Here is a 12388-nt window from a genome sequence, read left to right as displayed (position 1 = left end):
AAAGTGTGGTGGTTACTGGAGAGCAAATAATGTGACAGACACAGAAGGACGCAGCAGGGGCTGCAGGGGATCAGTTGTCTGGCAAGAGGTGGGATGTGCCCAGAGGTCCCCTTCAGAAGCAGACACCGAGCTGTAAAACCCACCTCTTAAATCACAAGGCCACACATACCCCTTGAAGACGCAGACTCTTTCCAGATTTTGGATTGTTAGTAGGACTTTTGGGAAAAAAACAAGTTTTCTAGAATTGTTTGTTAAAAATAAAACCTGGCCAAAATCTCCATGAACTTGCTGTTTCTCAAAACCACCCAGTACTTCTAACAGAAGAAGTGAAAACTCTTCTCGGTTTTAGCACACAGACAAAACCTAGCAGAAAGCAATTTGGGTGGCTACGTGTGTGGAAAGAGTTAATTATACTTTTTTTTTTTTTTTATCTAGTGGTAATGTTGCTTTCTTTCCTTAAAATTGGTCTAGTCGTTTTGTCTAAATGTTCCCCCATTAAGAACAGTACCAGGAGGTTTTTGTTTTGGTTAGATTTTTTTCCTTCCTTCTTCAATGCAACAGAAGTCCACCCACTGGAGACTCTCCTCAATGGGGCATTTCATTCCTCCACCCTCCCCAGCACCCCTGTAACACGCTCAGCCGTGCCTGGAGGCACCCGAGCTTCCACATTTCATTTTTTTCTCTCTTTTTATAAAGAGGAATCTGAGGCCTACACTCAGTTTAAGGTAACTGAGCGAGTTTTAGGTTAGCAGACCTCTGAAGGGGGTTTTCATTTATACGAGTGTCCTGCATTTGTGAAATATCACTTAGGAAACTTCAACCTTCAGAGGACGTGTCAGGAGCTCCTGCTTAGCCCACCCCGATGGAGGGGGACAGCTGGACCCGCACACAGAAGGGTACTGGGGACCTGACCTTGGAAAAACAGCTCTGGTACAACCACTGTCCCACCACCGTGCCTCCTCGTCCAGTCCGCTTTTACAAAACCAGTCCTCTCGCCTTGCTGTCCTGCTGGGAACATCTTTTTACTCCATGCTCCTAAACCTTCTTAATTCCCTGTGGTGAGAAGTCACCCACATTCCTCTTTCAAACAAAAGAAACAGCCTTGAGCAGCCGTATCTGCCTGATGCTTGTAGACGTGTACGCGTACAAAGACACCACCACGCACATTAAATGCATTAAAACGTGTACACTGCCCAGTCTTCCAAATTGTATAATCCTACTGTAAGCAGTTTTTCATTCTCCGTTGATTAAAGTATTAGTACATAAAACATCTGTCAGAAATAAAGATTAGGCAATGGGCTCGGACTTGCTCAGAAGGAAAGCAAACCAACAGCACAAATATCACGCAAGTAAAATCCGCCTCACTTAATATTAATCCTTTCATTGCCAGGAACCAAGACTTCATTGGCATCAGGCAGCGGAAGGGAGAGTTTGTTGTTTGTTTGGCTCAGCCAAGCTTAAATTTCACAAGGATGTTCTACTTATTTTTGTCCTGATTCAACCAAAATACTGCACCCAACTGAAGGAAATAAAAGGGCTGAAGCACATAGTAGAAAAATGTACTGTTCAATGCAGACTGTAATCAATATAACAATCAAAATTTAATTTTTGCTTTATTTTCAGAGACAAAGCCGTTATCAATGCATTCTCAGGATGCTTAAAAAAATTAGAGGCTGGAACTTGCCACGCATCGTATGCAAAAACTAGTACTTGTTATTTCTAATGTGAATTACAGTGAGATCAAACCTAAGAAATGTTTGGTTCATCATTACCCATCCCACGGGTATGATGGGTATGATTCATTACCGATGAACCCTTGGTTCATCATTACACCCCCAAGCCTCTTCCTCGCCTATCCTGGAACTTATATGGGGGAAAAAAACCCAAACCAAAGTACGTGCTCATATCCTTAAAAGTGCCCTTTATATGTAAATCCAATTAATATCACTTTTCATGACATCTGGCCAACATGGACATGTACTGGAAGAATCCATAAGCTTGGCATTTCATATTATTCAGGTATTTTACCATGCAACCTAAACAAAAATTTTGATGCAGAATCTGAAGGTTCAATCGTGTAAAATGGGATGCTGCTACAGTTTTATGCCTTAGTGGAGCTCCCACCCTGACCTTCAGCTTCACGTAACAAGTACCATCGCTGCAGCCACCCAAGCTGGCAGCAGATGCTGCTGTCCCAAACAACAGCGCGGGCGCTTGGAGCCCTGCCCTGCCTCCACGCTGAGGGAGGCTTGCAGAAGACCAGCTGACCTGCTCTTCAGAAAGACTCCCGCCTTACCAAGCATCCCAGGAGAAGCGGCAACAAAAGCCATGAGGTGAATTTGGAGAGAAAGGGAGCAGAGCCTACAAAAGCGCATCACTGCACAGCTGCCCCCGGGGCAAAGTGGTACGGGGTGTTGCCAAGCGAGCTGGAAACAGCACAGCATGACCTGAGGACATCTGCTTGTTGCTCGAGTTAGAACAGCAGCATTCTCCCGACAATTTGGTGGAAAAGAGGGGCCGTTGAGGTTTCCAGTCAAACTCAGGGGGTGGCACTGATGTTTTTTTGTTTGTTTTTCCTTTAAGCGAGGATAAACTTGAGGTATTTGGCTATCTTGCAGGTTTCTTTCTTCTCTGCCCCACCCTCCCCTTTTGCGAAGGACAGAAACCAGCTGCAAGAAATGGAGATGATTCAAAGGCGTTTTAAAAGGCCGAGAATCTTTCACAAGGAATCTATTAAGCTTATTGCGACCTTCTGCACCGATGTGCAATTGGACAGAGATGATCAGGAATGTGGAAGCATCAAGGTATTTAACACGTTATATCCAAAATAAGCTTGTACTTTTCACATGACTTCCAGGAGCAAGCTTCTGGCAGAACCCTGGAAGGTCGACTGGACTTTGCATGAGGACAAATACCTATTTGTAATCCTCTGCTGCCCATCAATTAGCTACAGCAGGATAATGCTAGTAGGCCGTTAATCAAAAATGGAAAAGGGAAACGTCATAAAACTTTCAAAAAGTAAACAAAGTCAATATTTAGGAGCGACGGCATTATTCATGGTGCTGAATTAACTTATTTTTAGGCAGTCTGGGAGTTTATCGAAAAAGCCTAAGTTAAAAAGGTTCTTCCAAAATCACAGACCCAGACATTGCAACTGTGATCACAGCATCCACTTTAAGTACAGAAGGAAGCAGAACAGATATGGAGAAAGACACTGCAATGTATTATTTTGATTATTTTATTTTTTTATCTTCAAAATTTTCTGCCTTGAGACAGGAATGCATGATAGATAGAAATGGCTCAAACATCTTCACATGAAACACTCTTAATCATAATTCATTCACAATTATTTTTCTAAAACATCTACAGTTACATAATCCCACCCATTTCCATCCATTATCACAGATTTAATTATTTGTTAAACAGTAGTTGCCAGCAATTGAAAGCTGTAAGGCTTTTTGCATATTAGTAGAGTCTTCTGAACTACGAACACAAGAATATCACAACTATAACTCTCACTTTACATGGCAACCCCAGGTGGCAGATGTTCCAAAAAGAAATGTGTTGCTTACGTGGAGTTCATAAAAATGACAGAGAGAGCTCTGTGCCTCGTTAGCTCTAAAATCCTTTCTCCTTTACTAAGATTATTTGCTAAACCTACAGCGTATTCCTCATTTGCAACCAAGAACTTTGATGAGTCGACCTTTATCTTCCATTGCTGCTATTTGGCAAATTTGCAAGTCAGGCATACTAGAGCTCTCCAGCAAAACTCTGTGCACAGAGCACAGTTTAAGCAGATGGGTTGCTTGGAATCCATATCTCCCTCCATCTGAAGGGAACTACTTTGAGGTTTTCTGGAACTGTTGTAAACAAGAGGATATTTTTTTTATATATATATATATGTGTGTGTATATATATATTTATATATTTTATATATAAATGTTCTAAATGTCCTTTGGGAGTCCATTTGTTTTTATCTTTCCAAATGATGACTAAATACCTGATCTGTAGCATTTCTCCTGAGAAGATACTAGAAAGGGAATGACAGTTTTGATGCACTTTGGAATGGCACAATCACGTAAACGCTTGCACAATTAAGACTTATGAACTCATCCAAAGTTTCTAAACATGATATTCTAACTAAGAACTAAAATACCAGCACAATGCAGCAAGTTAAAAAAGAAAATTCTATGTAATCAAAATATAAACAAGTACATAGGAAATGGATATCTGTCAGTAAATCTATATCTTTTTAAAGTAGGAAACATATGCACTTAAGAAAAAAAATGTAGCTATCTGACAAACTTTGTAAAAAAAAGTACTTTCCAAATGCATAACAAATGCCAAGATATCCCGTAACTGGCCAGGTATAGCCACATGAGAGCTGCATGGCTTAGAGCAACCCAGGGAGTGGTGGGGTGGAAACAAACAAAAAAAATAATCACAAAAATCAGCAAGTCTAGGAAAAAAAAAAAATCACATCATCATCTAAAGTACTGTATGCTTATATCACAACTGCTAAAGGAGCTGGGGGACAGAGGGGAAGGGGGAAGAGAGATTGCAGTTTAACGATTCTTAGAGTTACCTCTAAAAATTCAGAGGAAAAAAATATCAACTTAATATACTAATCCTAAGCACCAATTTAATAATTTAAGTTAACTGTATTTATATTTCTCCTACTAGGATGGAGCAAGTTCTGCTTGAAGGCTTAAAGTTTAACTCTGGAGCCCATCTGACTTCTGTGTTCTTGCCACGCTTTCGCTGCCGTTCACATCAAAGTCACCGTAAAGACTCTCTTAAGTTTCAAACTCTCTAGGCAAGCAATTCTCTGAAAAGACAATTACGTCCTGCAGTTTAAATCAGTTTTCAGGTCATGAAAAGTGAAAACACGCCAGTATTTGGTTAGTCTGTTATTAAATAGTCTGTGAAAATGGAACAGCTGACACCGTTCCTCGACAGGGTTTGCCTTAGAACTAGCAGCACCCAGGGCAGACCAACTGCGAACGCATCCAGACTCCACTAAGAATTAGTAGTGTTAGAAAATTGCATACGTGTTAGATCAAGAAGGCATTGCCATACATGTGGCATCGTTACATTGTTTTTCCTCTATTTTTCTCATTAAGAAAAAACAAAGGAAGACAGCCCTACAAAGAGCTTTTTGGTTGCTTTTTTGTTCGGTTTGTCTTTGCACCTGGAAAAAGCAGCACTGTACTCCCCAGCTGGAACAGCTCAGCGCTTCCCATCAGCTTAGTTCTTTCAGAAAGCACTTTCACATCGTTAAGGTGGTCTACTTCAGCTAATTCTCAGAGCTAACCTTTTTTCCAGTATATATTTCATGCCACTTCCTGACAGCAATTTCAGAACTGAAATGGATCTATGGTAATGTTCACTACTAACCGTGACCAGATCTTGACACACGCCATCAAGCCAGGCCCCTTGGGATGGTTCCACCACACATTGAACTGAAGCTCAGACTAAAAATCTCACTGAAACTCAAAAGCTGGAGTGGTCATGAATCTCAGCTACTTTTCCCTATTTGAACCCTCACCCTGTAATGAAAGCACGCACACCAAGGGAAAATAACAACCGCCTGAGCTGGGAGCGTTAAGACACCGGTGAGTTATCTGCCTGCTCTTCAGTCACCGTGGATTCACTGTGCTCCTCGCTTGTCTCGTTGGAGGGCTCCTCGTAGCCCGGCTCGGCGGGATCCAGGCTGCTCCCCTCACTTTGCTCCTCGCTTTGCTCCTCGCTGGCCTCCGCAGACTGCTCCAAGTTGCTCTCCAAAGAAGCCGGAGAGCTGCCAGTTACACTTTCGTTTTGGTTCATTTCATTAAAAGGCTGTGGAAGGGGTGCAGGAGACTGTACAGCGTTTTCACTGGCAGGGACGGGCACTTTGGTTGCACCGATGTCTACGACAATGTCATTTTGCGGTAGGGTAACCTTCTCCACGAGTTTCCATTGAATAATACTCATGTCCTTCCCTCCAGTTGAAATCAAGTGACCATCGCTATGGGTGAAGCTGACATTTGTCACATGACTACTGTGAGCGCTGTATTTGTGACTTGGAGCCTATGGAAAACAAGCAGAAAGATAAATCACATGCTTGACCAGAAGAGCACATGATACCGAAATCTAAAACTACTACTATTTTTGCTTAGCCCTTCAAGACAGCTCTTTATTCACATAACAGTAAAGAATTACATATATATATTAGGTTTCCCCCCACAATACATCCTCTCTTCTTAAGTCTTGTGACGTGGGACAGATTTAGTTCTCTGTGCAAAAAGTAATGGACTTAACACCAAGGCCAGCAAACAGAAAGCACCAAGCCTCTGCTCCAGGACTTAAGGATAACTATTGCCACTTCACTTTTAGGTATATTATTTCATATTTTGTATTATTTCATATTTTCTATTTTATATATAAACTTAATGGGGAAAACTATGCTTTCACCTCTAGCACTGTTCTCAGATATAAACGAGCTATTTGACTGCCAGGTTCCAAAAAAACCGAGCTGGAAGCAGGTGTCTGGCAAGGAAAGCTTTATGCAAACAAGCACATAGACGAGACTGGTCTAGACTTACCTTTGGCTTGGAACAGGGATACTGAAAGAGATGGACCTTACAAAAATCATCAGCAACTGCTATCACTTTTCGGTTATGGGATCTGACAAGGGCATTTATGTCTGTCCCATCTGATCCTTCGGGCCAAACTCCTAGGAGAGAGAAGAGCAGATATTTAGTGGTGGTAGTTTTAGAAACAAATTAAAAGACAATCCATAAATAAAAATAAAATTTATAAAGCTGCGACAAAAGGGAAGCTTAACAAAAGGTAAATAAGACATTCAACTGGAAAACAGAATATGCGTTGAATTAAATGTCATTGATGCTTTGCGAGTCTAGTGCTGCTCCCGCGCCCCTGGTCCCTCCAAACCCTTGGCCGGGATAACGTCTTGGGCTCGATACGTTTCCCCTTCAAAACATCAGTCTTCTTTAACGCTTATTATAAGTTTGCTGCTAAATCTGGCAACTCTTAATTTAACACTTTCATTCATGCACAGGCATTTTAAAAGCAAGACTGATGCTGAAGCATGGAACAGGCCCAGGTACTGTACATTATGCAAAGATTTCTTTTGGTTTTATTTTAAAACTGGAACAACTTTTAGTATTTGCATGATTCAAAGGAGACGACTGACGTTACTTTGCACAGAAAGCCATCTTGTGCAAGTTTCATAGACATAAGTGCTGTCAAGTGCTTAAGTACAATTCAATATGCTTTTATGTGAAAAGAATGACACTGATATGTCTAGACAAAAGAATAACAACATTGCCTGGAGGAAAAGCACTGAACAAATTGAGGAGGGGGGAGGCTCTAGTTTTAACAAAAAATAAAGACCCTAGAGATTCCCATAACAAAACTTATGATTCACATCTGCAAGAAAAGCTGAACAAAAGGTAAGCAAGAGGTTATAAGACGCTAATTTGTGTCAAAGGTACCATATTTTTACAGCTCAGACTTGGGTTTCTGATTAGCTCAGGAGTTAGAAGGAATTTTCTGCCCCTCAAATTTCACCCCCCACCCCAAAAAACTGTATGTGTGATTGACTGAGAGGGATGTCCATTACCAAGTATGAAAATATCTTCTTCCTCCCATTGACTTTGGTAAAATAAAACACATGTGCTGTCTACTATTTTGTACAGCACAAAACGTTGACTTAGAATTGCCTTATCTTTTTCAAACTCCCACAGTATCTCTTCTTATTTTTAAGCAAAATGGCAAATAGCGTTTAACTTTAATGTGTTTTTTTTCCATTGTCAGTGGGTGGAGTAAGAACTTTATTTTCTCTGAACAATAACAAATGCAGCTTGTTAAGCTTGTTACAACGCCAATAAATTACACTGCAGGTAATTTACTACACAAAGACATGAAATGCTAAGGAAAGTATTCAGAAATATTTTAGTGCTCACACATCAATGAAATCAATCTGAAAAACATATATGATTTAAGAATTTTCAAGTAGCATAAAATGAATGAATTTTAACTTTCTCCTGCATTCTATATACAAAATACTGTTATCAGATGGGAATAATAAATGAATTTCAAATCAGTTTCCTGAAGTTTCAGCTACCACCCTAGGCAGACTGTGCCAAACAGCTACGCCATTTCTTCTTCTTTTCAATTTTAGATTGAAAAGACTAATATTCAAGATTGCATCTCTTATTAAACATCTTTTGTGTTCACAAATTCCTTTAGCAGCTCTAAAGGTAAGACAAACCTTTTGTCATAAGACAGCAGGATTTGCTTTCAATGCATCAAGCAAACATGGAAAAAACAGGACATTAATATGACCAAGTTCTTAGTTCTTAATAACTGTAAAAATAACAACCCCCCCAAAATAATAGGACTTTGTTAGTTATTAAGTACGACAGCAGCACTTAAATTTTAATAAATTCTGCTAGGCAGGAGTAAACGTCTCAAAAGAAATCTGCTCAGAGGAAGTGTGGGAAGTGTGCAGTAAATGAGAGAGTGACTTCAAGTGCTCGGGGTGCAGACTGCTGATACTGCTGAGCCAATACAGTAATAGCAACTGCCAAAAAGGAGCGATGCTATTCTCATCCGAACCGTGCATTTCCATCCCCTTTCTTCTGCTGACAACAGTTCAATGCCTGAGCCTACGGACACACTATCCACAGAGCTTAATTAGTAAAACACATACCCCAAAAGCCCAAATCCCATAAACGTAACCCTCTCTCCTGAACATCAAAGCGAGCGCCCCCCAGCTTGTTTGGATCCCTGAGCCAGCTGACCCTGGGGTCAAAGCCAGACTTTTCCTTCGGGCAGCAAGTATCTGCTAGGTTGGCTTAGCTGCACTGTCTGATTTAATGGGAAAATACTTGCCTTTGTCTGAGACCAAGCCATAATTTTAAGATTCTGCAAAGGGTGTCAGACTACCAGACAATATAAAATTAAAACATGATGAATCTTGGCTAGGAAGTTTAAATATGTTCTGTTCTGGCCCAGAATAACATCACATTATCTGCTTTATCTACTTCACTCCCAGGTCCTCTGGAACACTGAAGATTTTGAAAGCAGTTGAGACTAATTAAACTTAATCCAGAGTGGTTCAAGTTCATATTAATCCAAAGCAGAATGCAGACAGGATGAGCGGACTTATCCACTACTTAAAAACAAAAAGTAAAAAGGCTTCTCAAAACAGCAGTTATGGGAGCTGCTCATCTCCAGCCTCGCCTGAGTCACCAGTAGCTTCTATCCAACAGCTGTTAAAGAGACAAAGCCAATGGTTTAGACGTGAAACAAAACTCTTTCTGCACTCCCACACCTCATCTCCATAGGTCAGGAGTAAAGGACACTTCGGGGAAAGCACTGGGATTCACAGAGCTGCTCCCCTTATCCAGTCTGCTCTACCAACTACCAAACGTCGTGATAAGAGTTCAGTAGGAACAGAGCCACCGTCTGCTACCTCCACCTTTCTGGTAGATTTAAGTACTCTGCATAAAATGTAAAATGGCTTCAGCTCCAAGGCTATTCCAGAAGGAGTCCTTACAAAATTTTTTTTCATTGCTCCTGGAGAAAGATGTCACAGTAGTGTCAAACAGAGAGTTTTGCTTTTCATTTTCTCTAGTGTCTCCTGAATCTTCTGACGCTCCATTTTAAAAAAGAGATATTTCTGTTGCACTATTATTTCAGTTGCAGTAGCAAAGACAGGGAGGAAACGACTGCTGTGGACCAGTTCCTTGCTAGCCTAGGCTTCCATGCACAGAGCATCAGGAGGAAACAGCCATCCACTCTCTACTTCCCCCAGACAGACTGAATAAAAACAAACACGTACACAATGCAGTTCATGATTCTCAGGCTAATGGGAGCCAATATTTTCATCAAAGTAGCAATAAGCAACAGTATTCAGCTCCAGAAACAGCACGCTCCTATTTATTTCTGCTACCTACCTCCAGCTCCAAACAACTCAAAAATATTTACGCAGTTTATCAACCATTCAGCTTCCTTCTCTGATCCCTTTCTTTTCCCTGCTCTGCCTCAGATTTTTGGTACCCAGAAGGGAAATCAAGCTGGTTACAAAGCACCAAATGTCCTCCCCGCAGCCAACATGCCACAGAAGAGTGTCAGTGTTAACCCACAAATCCACTGCAATCCTTTGCGACTACTTACTCACTGGACACATGACAGTCCTAAAATACGCACGATAGGCGTCAAAAGCTATGGAAAGACTTACCTGATTTTCTTCTACCCTGCATATGAACCAATACTCAAAAGTTTAACTCCTTGTAAAAGGAAAGATTTGTAGACCTAACTCTCACCTCTACAGAATTTGCTGATTTACCTGGTTTTGATGTTTTCTACATGAAGAATAGAGGCAGGTTTCTGATCTCAGCGGTGGAAGCGAGACATTCAGCATCCTGCTCACACAACTTGGTTTCACAGCACTGACAGGCTGAACCACACTTTTGAACCCCTCACAGAGAGACTCCTCTTGTATGGCCAACAGAGCTGCCTTCAGCAAAAGCAGTGTGAACTGTTTTGCCGCAGTCTCAAACCGCACTGTTAAAACCAGATCTGTCAGCTTTGTAAATTTTCTGTACATTTAAAAAACTGCCCCACAACTACTAGGTAAAGAATCTATTTAATCTTTAAAGCATTTTTACCCTTTAAAAGCAGTATATATTACTCAGCTTTGACTACAGGTATAAAAGTGTTGTCCTGATTTTAAGTTATGAACTATAACCTATGCTCACATAGTCTTGTTCCTATCCCAAAACAAGGTAAGCAAAGGAGAATGCACAAGTGCCATATGAGCACTTCAAAATATCAGCTTTTTGCTTCAGTGCCTCCAAAACTGGCAGCCTAAAATGACAGCAGAAAAATCAAGTCCCAAACTTCAAGACTAAATAGAAATCAATTACACATTGTCTATAGAGCAGCCAGTGCTCTGTATCACAGACAAGTATTGCGGCCAGTCTCTTTGGTCTGTCATCTCAGCACCATTCTCAATAATCATTAACAGCTTGTTTCTAATGACAAATTGAAGCAAAAGAAAACACAAAAGCACAGTGTGAACAGCTTAAAAGCCAGTTAAATGGTGCTTACCAAACACCTGGAAGCCTAGCACGCAAGTGTATGTCGTCCAATCTATATCCTTACAGTCAGAACGATTCCTGATTAGCTTACAGCCACTTGGAATGTCCCCTGTAAAAAAAGTGAATGATGAGTTATGCCATATAATTTTATATTTACATACGTACTCTTTGAAGGTGCTAAGACAGTAAATAAACACATCTTAAAACCAATCTGGAATCACATCGTAGAGGTAAAGACAGACCAGTACCTTTATAAATTCCAGATAACTTGGAGCTTCGCTTGGTATTTAAGATTCACATTTACTTCTTATTTCCCTCTTCAGATCAGCATATCTTGAAAACACTTCCCTGCAGCTTGGGTCCCCTGCTACCTACTGTACAAATTGCTTTAACAGAACCTATAATAGAATAATTTCTCCTTCCTACCAGCTCCATTGATGTGTTAAAACTCAATCAATCATTTGGGAAGCTCTGCTTTTAAAACAGTGATAAACTCCTGCTGGAGAAGCCTTAGGCTGCTTTTCTTTTTTTCCAATTAGAAAAGAAAAGACTGTTTCCCAAAAGAATGTCCATCTTTCAATACACCAGCCCACTACTAATAGGTCACAGCTCTGCTTTCCTATACAGGCAGCTATAAACACCAACACTTCCTTTTGGTAGATTGAGGTATTGCATTATCCAGATTTGAAACCTAAGTTGTAACACGCAGAAAGAGCATGTTAAGGTGACAGATATTTAAACTGATGGCTCTTCTTGCTTGAACAGGAGCAGAACTACAATCCTCCTGGATCTTGTTAAAGCCACAGAAAGGCAAGAATACAAAAACCAATTTAAAACCAGAGTGATATGCAACATGCACAATGAACTTTTGACACAATCACTATCTATTAAATTCATATTTTCACTTATTAAAAAAAGACAATCACAAAAACATTATTACCACTAACTCATTAAAGTAGTATCCTTGCTTTGCTTAGTTTCCAACACCACCAGCCAAAAGAAAGTTTAAAAAAAGAAAGCCCAGAACAGAACAGTGGCACAGACCCATTGATTTTATTCCCCCCAAATAACTGGTACTGTTGACATTAATTAGATAACTGTATATATTATTTTCAATCTACAGAACTTTGGGCCAACATCAAAATGTAGTGCCGCTTGTTCTGTAAATTCTACGCTGTTAAACTGATTTATGACCTTGTAAAGAAGTAAGCTATATTTGGCGTTGCCATTAGGTAACACACAGCTCTGAATAACATCAAGATATCGGGTTACACAAG

General features: G+C 40.4%; 1 protein-coding gene across 5 annotated transcripts in view; it reads right to left on the bottom strand.

The window, feature by feature from the left end:
* Positions 1–5054: 5054 nt before the first annotated feature.
* The window catches only part of EML4 (EMAP like 4), a 163551-nt gene continuing 156217 nt past the window's right edge, over positions 5055–12388 (bottom strand). For all 5 annotated transcript variants that reach the window (XM_063328567.1, XM_063328566.1, XM_063328565.1 and 2 more), the window contains 3 exons: positions 11122–11220; positions 6585–6715; positions 5055–6069 (listed from right to left, as the gene is read on the bottom strand). In XM_063328567.1, the coding sequence (XP_063184637.1) occupies positions 5605–6069; positions 6585–6715; positions 11122–11220 (695 nt within the window). In that variant the 3' untranslated portion in view covers positions 5055–5604. The remainder of the gene's footprint in view (positions 6070–6584; positions 6716–11121; positions 11221–12388) is intronic.

The sequence above is a fragment of the Chroicocephalus ridibundus genome, chromosome 3, assembly GCF_963924245.1.
Source record: "Chroicocephalus ridibundus chromosome 3, bChrRid1.1, whole genome shotgun sequence".
Classification (NCBI taxonomy): Eukaryota; Metazoa; Chordata; class Aves; order Charadriiformes; family Laridae; genus Chroicocephalus; species Chroicocephalus ridibundus.
The sequence above is the reverse complement of the archived record's forward strand: the minus strand, read 5'-3'. Positions and strand labels throughout refer to the sequence as shown.